At 43.7% G+C, this 12,529-nt stretch overlaps 1 protein-coding gene across 3 annotated transcripts in view; it reads right to left on the reverse strand.

The window, feature by feature from the left end:
• The window catches only part of LOC106612181 (glutamate receptor 3), a 219,292-nt gene that overhangs the window by 50,024 nt on the left and 156,739 nt on the right, over positions 1–12,529 (reverse strand). For all 3 annotated transcript variants that reach the window (XR_014378839.1, XM_045724147.2, XM_045724148.2), the window contains exon 9: positions 7,489–7,599. Coding sequence is in view for 2 of the 3 variants with exons in the window: in XM_045724147.2 (XP_045580103.1) it covers positions 7,489–7,599 (111 nt within the window). In the remaining variant the exon portion in view is untranslated. The remainder of the gene's footprint in view (positions 1–7,488; positions 7,600–12,529) is intronic.

Raw genomic sequence — 12,529 nt, forward strand, 5'->3', positions numbered from 1 at the left:
ATATGGCAGGCAAAAACCTGAGAAGATTCTGTACAGGAAGTGCCCTCTCTGACCATTCCTTGGGCTTCTTGACTCTTTTTATTGAAAACTTAGGATCTTTGCTGTAATGTGACACTTCCTACGGCTCCCATAGGCTCTCAGAACCCGGGAAAAAGCTGAATGATGTCGAGGCAGCTCCTGGCTGAAAAACATTAGCGCCTTTGGTAAGTGGTCTATCAGAGGACAATGAGACTGAGGCGCGTGCACGAGGCGACCCCATGTTTTTATTTTCTCCCTCGTTGTACTAAAACACAGATTCCCGGTCGGAATATTATCGCTTTTTTACGAGAAAAATGGCATAAAAATTGATTTTAAACAGCGGTTGACATGCTTCGAAGTACGGTAATGGAATATTTAGATTTTTTTGGTCACGAAACGCGTCGGGCGCGTCACCCTTCTTTACACTTCGGACAGTGTCTTGAACACACGAACAAAACAGAGGATATTTGAACATAACTATGGATTATTTTGAACCAAACCAACATTTGTTATTTAAGTAGAAGTCCTGGGAGTGCATTCTGACGAAGAACAGCAAAGGTAATAACATTTTTCTTATAGTAAATCTGACTTTGGTGAGGGCTAAACTTGGTGGGTGTCTAAATAGCTAGCCCTGTGATGCCGGGCTATCTACTTAGAATATTGCAAAATGTGCTTTCACCGAAAAGCTATTTTAAAATCGGACATAGCGAGTGCATAGAGGAGTTCTGTATCTATAATTCTTAAAATAATTGTTATGTTTTTTGTGAAAGTTTATCGTGAGTAATTTAGTAAATTCACCGGAAGTTTGCGAGGGGTATGCTAGTTCTGAACGTCACATGCTAATGTAAAAAGCTGGTTTTTGATATAAATATGAACTTGATTGAACAAAACATGCATGTATTGTATAACATAATGTCCTAGGCGTGTCATCTGATGAAGATCATCAAAGGTTAGTGCTGCATTTAGCTGTGGTTTGGGTTTATGTGACATTATATGCTAGCTTGAAAAATGGGTGTCTGATTATTTCTGGCTGGGTACTCTGCTGACATAATCTAATGTTTTGCTTTCGTTGTAAAGCCCTTTTGAAATCGGACAGTGTGGTTAGATTAATGAGAGTCTTGTCTTTAAAATGGTGTAAAATAGTCATATGTTTGAGAAATTGAAGTAATAGCATTTCTAAGGTATTTGAATAACGCGCCACAGGATTCCACTGGCTGTTACGTAGGTGGGACGATTTCGTCCCACCTTCCCTAGAGAGGTTAAAAAGGCCCTAAAGATTGATGCTATACAACGTTTGACATGTTTCAACGAACGTAAATATAACTTTTTTTAAACTTTTCGTCGTGAAATTTTGGGCGCGCTTCCTACATTTGGAGTAGCTTACTGAACGCGCAAACAACAAGGAGGTATTTGGACATAAATTATGGACTTTATCGAACAAAATAACATTTATTGTGGATCTTGGATTCCTGGAAGTGCCTTCTGATGAAGATCATCAAAGGTAAGTGAATATTTATAATGCTATTTATGATTTTAGATGACTCCAAAATGGCGGGTATCTGTATTGCCTGGTGTATGTTTCTGAGCGCCGTACTCAGATTATTGCAAAGTGTGCTTTCCCCGTGAAGCTTTTTTGAAATCTGTCACAGCGGTTGCATAAAGGAGATGTTCATCTATAATTCTTTGAATAACAGTTTAATATTTTATCAACGTTTTTGATGAGTATTTTTGTAAATTGTTGTGCTGATCACCGGCAGTATAGGAGGCAAAATATTTTCTGAACATCACGCGCCAATGTAAAATGCTGTTTTGGATATAAATATGAACTTTATCGAACAAAACATACATGTATTGTCTAACATTGAGTCCTAGGAGTGTCATCTGATGAAGATCGTCAAAGGTTAGTGCTTAATTTTAGCTGAATTTCTGGTATTTGTGACCCCTCTCCTGCTTGGAAAATGGCTGTGTGGTTTTTCTTGTGTAGGCACTGTCCTAACATAATCTAACTTTATGCTTTCGCCGTAAAGCCTTTTTGAAATCAGACAATGTTGTTACATTAAGGAGAAGTGTACCTTTAAAATGGTGTAAAATAGTCGTATGTTTGAGAACTTTGAATTATGACATTTTGTTGTTTTGAATTTGGCGCTCTGATTTTTCACAGGCTGTTGAATAGTGTGAACCGTGGGTTAAACAGGTCAACATTCACAAGGAAGCAAGGCCAGATGGATTACCAGGACGTGTACTGTGAGCATGAGCTGGCCAACTGGCAAGTGTCTTCACTGACATTTTCAACCTCCCTGTCCGAGTCTGTAATACCAACATGTTTTAAGCAGACCACCACTGCCCTTTCCCACATGGACAAAAGGAACACCTATGTCAGAATGCTATTTATTGACTAGATCTCAGCGTTCAACACCATGGTGCCCTCAAAGCTCATCAATAAGCTAAGGACCCTGGGACTAAACACCTCCCTCTGCAACTGGATCCTGGACTTCCTGACGGGACGCCCCAGGTTGTAAGGGTAGGAAACAACACATTCGCCACACTGACCCTCAACATAGGGGCTCCTCAAGGGTGCGTGCCCAGTCCCCTCCTGTACTCCCTGTTCGCTCATGACTGCACGGCCAGGCATGACTCCAACACAATCATTAATTTTGCCGATGACACAACAGTGGTAGGCCTGATCGCTGACAACGAAGAGACAGCCTATAGGGAGGCGGTCTGAGACCTAGCCGTGTGGTGCCAGGACAACAACCTCTCCCTCAATGTGATCAAGAAAAAATATATGATTGTGGACTACAGGAAAAAGAGGACCGAACACACCCCCATTCTCATCGATGGGGCTGTAGTGGAGCAGGTTGAGAGCTTCAAGTTCCTTGGTGTCCACATCACCAACAAACTAACATGGTCCAAGCACATCAATAGAGTCTTGAAGAGGGCACAACAAAACCTATTCCACTTCAGGAGACTGAAATGATTTGGCATTTGTCTTCAGATCATCAAAAGGTTCTACAGCTGCACCATCGAAAGCATCCTGACTGGTTGCATCAGTGCCTGGTATGGCAACTGCTCGGCCTCCGACGGAAGGGCACTACAAAGGGTAGTGCGTATGGCCCAGTACATCACTGGGGCAGAGCTTCCTGCCATCCACAACATCTATGCCAGGCGGTGTCAGAGGAAGGCCCTAAAAATTGTCAAAGACTCCAGTCACCCTAGTCATAAACGGTTCTCTCTGCTACCGCACAGCAAGCGGTACCGGAGTGCCAAGTCAAGGTCCAAGAGGCTTCTAAACAGCTTTACCCCCAAGCCATAAGACTCCTGAACATCTAATCAAATGGCTACCTTGACTATTTTCATTGCCCACCCTTCTCTTTTACACCGCTGCTACTCTCGGTTGTTATCATCTGTGCATAGTCACTTCTCATCAATGCATTCTCCTCTCTCTGCTGGGATTCTCTGCCTCAAACCCTATTTATGGGGGCTGAGTCACTGGCTTACTGGTGTTCTTCCATGCCGTCCCTAGGAGGGGTGCGTTATCCGGTGTCCTGTGGGAATTTAAGTTTGCTCTCTAATTCTCTCTAATGCCTTAGGACCATGCCTCAGGACTACCTGGCCCGATGATTCCTTGCTGTCCCCAGTCCACCTGGTCATGCTGCTGCTCCAGTTTCAACTGTTCTGCCTGCAGCTATGGAACCCTGGCACATTCACCGTACATGCTACCTTGTCCCTGACCTGCTGTTTTCAACTCTCTAGAGACAGCAAGAGTGGTAGAGATACTCTGAATGATCGGCTATGAAAAGCCAACTGACATTTACTCCTGACGTGCTGACCTGTAGCACCCTCTACAACCACTGTGATTATTATTATTTGACCCTGCTGGTCATATATGAACATTTGAACACCTTAGCCATATTCTGTTATAATCTCCACCCGGCACAGCCAGAAGAGGACTGGCCACCCCTCATAGCCTGGTTTCTCTCTAGGTTTCTTCCTAGGTTCCGGCCTTTCTAGGGAGTTGTTCCTAGCCACCATGCTTCTACACCTGCATTGCTTGCTGTTTGGAGTTTTAGGCTGGGTTTTTGTACAGCACTTTGTGACATCAGCTGATGTAAGAAGGGCTTCATAAATACATTTGATTAATTGATTGACTTTAATAACTCTACCTACATGTATATATTACCTCAATTACCTCGACTAACCGGTGCCCCCGCACATTGGCTCTGTACCGGTACCCCCCTGTATATAGTCTCACTATTGTTATTTTACAGTTGCTCTTTATTTACTTGTTACTTTTATTTCTTATTCTTATTTGAACTGCATTGTTGGTTAGGGGCTCGTAAGTAAGCATTTCAATGTATGGTCTACACCTGTTCTATACCTGGTCTATACCTGGTCTACACCTGTCACCTGCATGAGACTAATACAATTTGATTTGATTTGACATTTACAGCCCCCTGAATATTTTTGCATTCAGGGAGGGAAAGTAATTTAAAATATAAAATAATGAGCTGATATGGTAAAATATTAGTGTGAAAGGAATAATTCCGATCAACACTGCTGCCAGGAAATGGAAGCAAAACTCTCTCCTTCCTGCCAAAACAACCCACTGGAAGCTATACACAGAACTAGCCCTCAGAGGAACAAAACCAAATAGATTCAATATATATACATATATATATATATTCAACACAGAACCAGCCCTCAGAGGAACAAAACCAAATAGATGCAATACATATATATATATATATATATATATATATATATATAGATATATATATATATATACATATATTCTACACAGAACCAGCTCTCAGAGGAACAAAACAAAATAGATTCAATATATATATATATATATAATATATATATATATATATATATATATATATATATATATATATATATATATATATATATACACAGTGCATTCGGAAAGTATTCAGACTGCTTGACTTTTTCCACATTTTGTTACGTTGCAGCTGTTAGGTTCTAAATGAACATATTAAAACTCCTGGATGCTTAATAAAGCTTAAACCAAGTTTATTCGCCCATTGGGTCAATACAGCTGCATAAGACAAAATATATATTCACACAAGCACTGATATTTAACCCTTTCTCCTATGCTGAGTCACCTCCTACACATCTGAACAGCCAGATGTATCTCTGTCGCTAGACAGAGCCTTAGTGATACCTGTTCTTCCTCACTGCATCTAACCTGACCTCTGCCCCAAAGTGCTAACTCCTCCCCAACTCACAGCTGTCATATAGACTCGTAACAGACTGTGTATTTTTCGTAGGATCACTGATGGCAAACAATGATATATCTGGACAGGATGTAAATGTTATACATTCTGCTCTCTCCCTCAGTGACATGAAAAAGTATATTTCGTACCTTCAGAACCCAACAGTCTAATTCTAAAATGGATATGATTGTTTTTTCCCCCTCATCACAATACCCCTGAATCACAAAGCAAAACCAGTTTTTTAGAAATGTTTGCAAAAATAAATAAAAAATGAAATATTACATTTACGTAAGTATTCAGACCCTTTACTCAGTACTCAGTCCTTTGTTAAAGCACCTTTGGCAGCGATTACAGCCTCAAGTCTTCTTGGGAAATACGCTACAAGCTTGGCCTGTATTTGGGGAGTTTCTCCCATTCTTCTCTGCAGATCCTCTCGAGCTGTCAGGTTGGATGAGGAGCATTGCTACACAGCTATTTTCAGGTCTCTCCAAAGATGTTTGATCAGGTTCAAGTCCTGGCTCTAGCTGGGCCACTCAAGGACATTCAGAGACTTGTCCTGAAGCCACTCCTGTGTTGTCTTGGCTGTGTGCTTAGGCTTGTTGTCCTGTTGGAAGGTGAACCAGTCTGAGGTCCTGAGTGCTCTGGATCAGGTTTTCATCAAGGATCTCTCTGTACTTTGCTCCGTTCATCTTTCCCTTGATCCTGACTAATCTCCCAGTCCCAGACCCTGAAAAATATCCCCACAGCATGATGCTGTCACCACCATGCTTCACCGTAGGGATGGTGCCAGGTTTCCTCCAGATGTGACACTTGGCATTCAGGCCGAAGAGTTCAATCTTGGTTTCATCAGTCCAGAGAATCTTGTTTCTCATGGTCTGAGAGTCCTTTAGGTTCCTTTTGGTAAACTCCAAGCAGGCTGTCATGTGCCTTTTACTGAGGAGTGACTTCCATCTGGCCGCTGCCATAATGGCCTGATTGGTGGAGTGCTGCAGAGATGGTAGTCTTTCTGGAAGGTTCTCCAATCTCCACAGCGGAACTCTGGAGCTTTGTCAGAGTGACCATCGGGTTCATGGTCATCTCCCTGGCCAAGGCCCTTCTCCCCCGATTACTCTGTTTGGCAGGTCGGCCAGCTCTAGCAAGAGTCTTGGTGGTTCCATACTTCTTCCATGTAAGAATGATGAAGGCCACTCTGTTCTTGGTGACCTGCAATGCCGCAGAAATGTTTTAGTACCCTTCCCCAGATCTATGCCTTGACACAATCCTGTCTCTGAGCTCTACGGACAATTCCTTAGACCTCATGACTTGGTTTTTGCTCTGACATGCACTGTCAACTGTGGGACTTTATATAGACAGGAGTGTGCCTTTCCAAATAATGCCCAATCAATTGAATTTACCACAGGTGGACTCCAATCAAGTTCTAGAAACATCTCAAGGTTGCTCAATGGAAACAGGATGAACCTGAGCTCAATTTAGAGTCTCATAGCAAAGGGTCTGAATATAAGGTATTTTATTTTTAAAACATTTGAAAAAAAAATCGAAAACCCTATTTTCGCTTTGTCATTATGGGGTATTGTGTGTGGAAAAACATGTATTTAATTAATTTTAGAATAAGACTAACGTAACAAATTATGGAAAAAGTCAAGGGGTCTGAATACTTTCCGAATGCTCTGCGTATATTATCGTTATTATCCTCTCTCAAATGTGCTTTATTTTGCTTTGTCCTTGAGAAGCCATTGCAGTATCATTATCACCACCATCATCACCATCATCGTCATCATCGTCTCCTCCTCCTCCTCCTATCCCAGATTGTCATTGAACCATTTACTTGATGAGGACAGACAAGACAGGTTCTACTTACGTACGGATGGCGGATGTTGGTTTGTATGTGTTTTCTATTAGATGGAGTCAAGTCAACCATTTACCCACTTACTCATGTATCATATAATACCAATATTGTGATGTCACTGCTACGACAGGCCACTGAAGTATGAGGAATCTAAATGCTTTGTCACCCACACGGATACAGTTGAAACACTCTCTTCTCCTAACAGAGGGATCGACTGTTTCAACGTGTAGTGAGTGGATGCAAAGCAAACACAAAAAATATGTGGTTCTGCCCAGCCCAGGACAGACTGTATCAACCGGTTAGGCATCAACACCGCCGCTCACGGCCCTGACTGGCAGAATACGTTGTGGTGAACACATTTCAAAGTTGCCATGGAAAGTGTACCATAATAGTAGTGACCACAATCGTTCGGTTTTCCACAGAAGAAGACTCGTTGGCGACCACCTGTTGTTCTAACACATTTACTAATCGCTGGTACTCGTTCCAGTAGCCAATCTGAAACAGAGAAAACACAGGTTAGCATAGCAACCATAGAATTAGATTGAATTCTATTATTTGCATTCTATTTCTGTTAGCGACATACCCTTTGTCCGACCGCCCACCCCGAACAACCACCCCACCCCCCTTCTCCCCCCACTATCAGTATCAGTGTATAAACAGTCAAGTAGGAACATTTCAGTAACACATTATAAATGCTTATATGTGCTTCTAGCAGGTAAAAGCACAAACCTATTCGCTTTAAGAAGTGTTTAATTTACCCACTAATAAAATCAGCATTATAGATTACTGGAGGTAAAGCCTAAACCTACTGTCATTCCTTATAGATTACTGGAGGTGAAGCCTAAATCACGCATCCTACTGCCCTCATTCCTTATAGATTACTGGAGGTGAAGCCTAAACCTACTGTCATTCCTTATAGATTACTAGAGGTGAAGCCTACATCTACTGTCATTCCTTATAGATTACTGGAGGTGAAGCCTAAATCTACTGTCATTCCTTGTAGATTACTAGAGGTGAAGCCTAAATCTACTGCCATTCCTTATAGATTACTAGAGGTGAAGCCTAAACCTACAGTCATTCCTTATAGATTACTGGAGGTGAAGCCTAAACCTACTGTCATTCCTTATAGATTACTAGAGGTGAAGCCTAAATCTACTGTCATTCCTTATAGATTACTAGAGGTGAAGCCTAAAACCTACTGTCATTCCTTATAGATTACCGGAGGTGAAGCCTAAACCTACTGTCTTTCCTTATATATTACTGGAGGTGAAGCCTAAACCTACTGTCATTCCTTATAGATTACTGGAGGTGAAGCCTAAACCTACAGTCATTCCTTATAGATTACTAGAGGTGAAGCCTAAACCTACTGTCTGTCCTTATAGATTACTGGAGGTGAAGCCTAAATCTACTGTCATCCCTCCGGTGTAGCAGAGAAGCAGACAGCAGGTCTAATTTAAAGCGTACCACATCCAGCTACCTGGGTTTAGGGTAAATAATTGACATTGGGTTATGTGAACTGCATAAACACTCAGAAATGAGTCATAATATTCCAGGTCTGCTCAGGCGTCTCTCTGCACTACAGGTGTACTATCTTAATTTGATCCATCTGATGTGGCAGAGAATTTTCCTAGACAGCAGGAAATGAACATTTTTGTGTATTCAAGGTTTAAAACGGATTCCACAGTTTGCAATTTCCACTTTAAAATGTCAGACATGATTTATCCTAACAAAAAATGTATCAACACCTACTGTATAATTTTTTTTTATTATAATCCACATAATAATTAACATTTCTTGTTGCTGCAGGATAATTTTCCTGCTGTAGCAGACTGGCTCACATTTAGTTCCTACATCTGCATACCTACCACTGCAGCTATATACTATTATACACTGCTCAAAAAAATAAAGGGAACACTTAAACAACACAATGCAACTCCAAGTCAATCACACTTCTGTGAAATCAAACTGTCCACTTAGGAAGCAACACTGATTGACAATAAATTTCACATGCTGTTGTGCAAATGGAATAGACAACAGGTGAAAATTATAGGCAATTAGCAAGACACCCCCAATAAAGGAGTGGTTCTGCAGGTGGGGACCACAGATGGACCACAGTTCCTATGCTTCCTGGCTGATGTTCTGGTCACTTTTGAATGCTGGCGGTGCTTTCACTCTAGTGGTAGCATGAGACGGAGTCTACAACCCACACAAGTGGCTCAGGTAGTGCAGCTCATCCAGGATGGCACATCAATGCGAGCTGTGGCAAGAAGGTTTGCTGTGTCTGTCAGCGTAGTGTCCAGAGCATGGAGGCGCTACCAGGAGACAGGCCAGTACATCAGGAGACGTGGAGGAGGTCGTAGGAGGGCAACAACCCAGCAGCAGGACCGCTACCTCCGCCTTTGTGCAAGGAGGAGCAGGAGGAGCACTGCCAGAGCCCTGCAAAATGACCTCCAGCAGGCCACAAATGTGCATGTGTCTGCTCAAACGGTCAGAAACAGACTCCATGAGGGTGGTATGAGGGCCCGACGTCCACAGGTGGGGGTTGTGCTTACAGCCCAACACCGTGCAGGACGTTTGGCATTTGCCAGAGAACACCAAGATTCGCAAATTCGCCACTGGCGCCCTGGGCTCTTCACAGATGAAAGCAGGTTCACACTGAGCACGTGACAGACGTGACAGAGTCTGGAGACGCCATGGAGAACGTTCTGCTGCCTGCAACATCCTCCAGCATGACCGTTTTGGCGGTGGGTCAGTCATGGTGTGGGGTGGCATTTCTTTGGGGGGCCGCACAGCCCTCCATTTGCTCGCCAGAGGTAGCCTGACTGCCATTAGGTACTGAGATGAGATCCTCAGACCCCTTGTGAGACCATATGCTGGTGCGGTTGGCCCTGGGTTCCTCCTAATGCAAGACAATGCTAGACCTCATGTGGCTGGAGTGTGTCAGCAGTTCCTGCAAGAGGAAGGCATTGATGCTATGGACTGGCCCGCCCGTTCCCCAGACCTGAATCCAATTGAGCACATCTGGGACATCATGTCTCGCTCCATCCACCAATGCCACGTTGCACCACAGACTGTCCAGGAGTTGGCAGATGCTTTAGTCCAGGTCTGGGAGGAGATCCCTCAGGAGACCATCCACCACCTCATCAGGAGCATGCCCAGGCGTTGTAGGGAGGTCATACAGGCACGTGGAGGCCACACACACTACTGAGCCTCATTTTGACTTGTTTTAAGGACATTACATCAAAGTTGGATCAGCCTGTAGTGTGGTTTTCCACTTTAATTTTGAGTGTGACTCCAAATCCAGACCTCCATGGGTTGATAAATTGGATTTCCATTGATTATTTTTGTGTGATTTTGTTGTCAGCACATTCAACTATGTAAAGAAAAAAGTATTTAATAAGATGATTTAATTAATTCAGATCTAGGATGTGTTGTTTAAGAGTTCCCTTTATTTTTTTGAGCAGTATACTATAGTGATGATTCTAAGTCAACACAATGCTTTGAAGTGTTGAAGTATTTGTCTCCCTATCTGTATCTCTCTCTGTCTCTCTATCTCTCTCTATCTCTCTCGGTCTCTTTCTCCCTCTCTGCCTCAGTCTCTCTCTCTCTATATTTTTCCCTCCCTCCCTCCCTCCCTCCCTCCCTCCCTCCCTCCCTCCCTCCCTCCCTCCCTCCCTCCCTCCCTCCCTCCCTCCCTCCCTCTCTGTCTGGCTGTCAGGGGTTAGACACCAGGGCTGTGGGGCGTTAATTGGGGGAGTATAGTGTCTGGAAGGCAGTCAGTCAAATCCCACGTCACATCAGAAAAGACACACACTGCTTCAGATAATGGGTATATAAGGTCTGCAAATACAGATGTCTGTTAAAACCAAGAGGCTTTAACCAGAGTTGTTTCAAATGGGACCCTTAGAGCTCTAGGGCTCATAGGGCTCATAGGGCTCATAGGGCTCTAGGGCTCTAGGGCTCATAGGGCTCATAGGGCTCTGATACCTTTTGAGAATGCCAGGAGAATTTTGATGGAGATATTCTCATCTCCTCTTGTGAGTACTAGATGTGATTGTTTCAACAGTCAGAGAGCCTGTAGTGTAGATATCAGATTGATTCTATAGGAGCTGAGGGCTTTCAGTAGGGAGCAGTGGGGAGCTGAGCTGGTGCTGTTGGGCTTGTAGCAGTCATCACTCTGAGTGCAGCTACACAACCTGGAGGAAAGCAATCAGTCTCTCTGGTCTCTACTAACCATCCTGACAGGCTGATGTGTGGATCTCTGTCTGAAGAAGCAGGCTTCACTCCAACCCACTCAAATGACCACTATGGTTATAAGCCTTTGGGTTTTATTTGGTTTTTATCCTCAATAATTCATAATGTTGTCTCAAGTTGGAGCAGTCTACAACTTCTAAATATCAATCAATCAAACACCTACACAGCAGGTTTGACTACACACCATGACGTGATCTAAGCTCCCAGTTATCTAACACTGTCACGTGTTAGATTAAATAGTTCCTACCAAGGGTTGGATCCGGTTCAGGCAACAGAACCGAAAACTGGAAAATAATAAAATGATTTGAGGAACTGAACCCGAACCAGAAACAAAAGTGATCTATACTGTTCCAGAAGTTAACTGTTATTTTAAAAGCATTGAAAATGGAAAATGATGTTATTTTAAGTTCTGGGCATTTTCTTCCAGTCCCACAAAAATCACAACAAAGTGCCTATGCAAAGGCCTCACTCTGTCACTCAGAAACGTATTCAGGCGTCTGCCTGCCACCTGTAAATCTTTACCAGTGGGTGTAGACTACCTGCCCCTCCACTCTGATGCATGGGTTACTGTAGCCCCTCCACTCTGATGCATGGGTTACTGTAGCCCCTCCACTCTGATGCATGGGTTACTGTAGCCCCTCCCCTCTGATGCATGGGTTACTGTAGCCCCTCCCCTCTGATGCATGGGTTACTGTAGCCCCTCCCCTCTGATGCATGGGTTACTGTAGCCCCTCCCCTCTGATGCATGGGTTACTGTAGCCCCTCCCCTCTGATGCATGGGTTACTGTAGCCCCTCCACTCTGATGCATGGGTTACTGTAGCCCCTCCACTCTGATGCATGGGTTACTGTAGCCCCTCCACTCTGATGCATGGGTTACTGTAGCCCCTCCACTCTGATGCATGGGTTACTGTAGCCCCTCCCCTCTGATGCATGGGTTACTGTAGCCCCTCCACTCTGATGCATGGGTTACTGTAGCCCCTCCCCTCTGATGCATGGGTTACTGTAGCCCCTCCCCTCTGATGCATGGGTTACTGTAGCCCCTCCATTCTGATGCATGGGTTACTGTAGCCCCTCCCCTCTGATGCATGGGTTACTGTAGCCCCTCCACTCTGATGCATGGGTTACTGTAGCCCCTCCCCTCTGATGCATGGGTTACTGTAGCCCCTCCCC

This window comes from Salmo salar, chromosome 09, assembly GCF_965601325.2.
Source record: "Salmo salar chromosome 09, fSalSal1, whole genome shotgun sequence".
Taxonomy (NCBI): domain Eukaryota; kingdom Metazoa; phylum Chordata; class Actinopteri; order Salmoniformes; family Salmonidae; genus Salmo; species Salmo salar.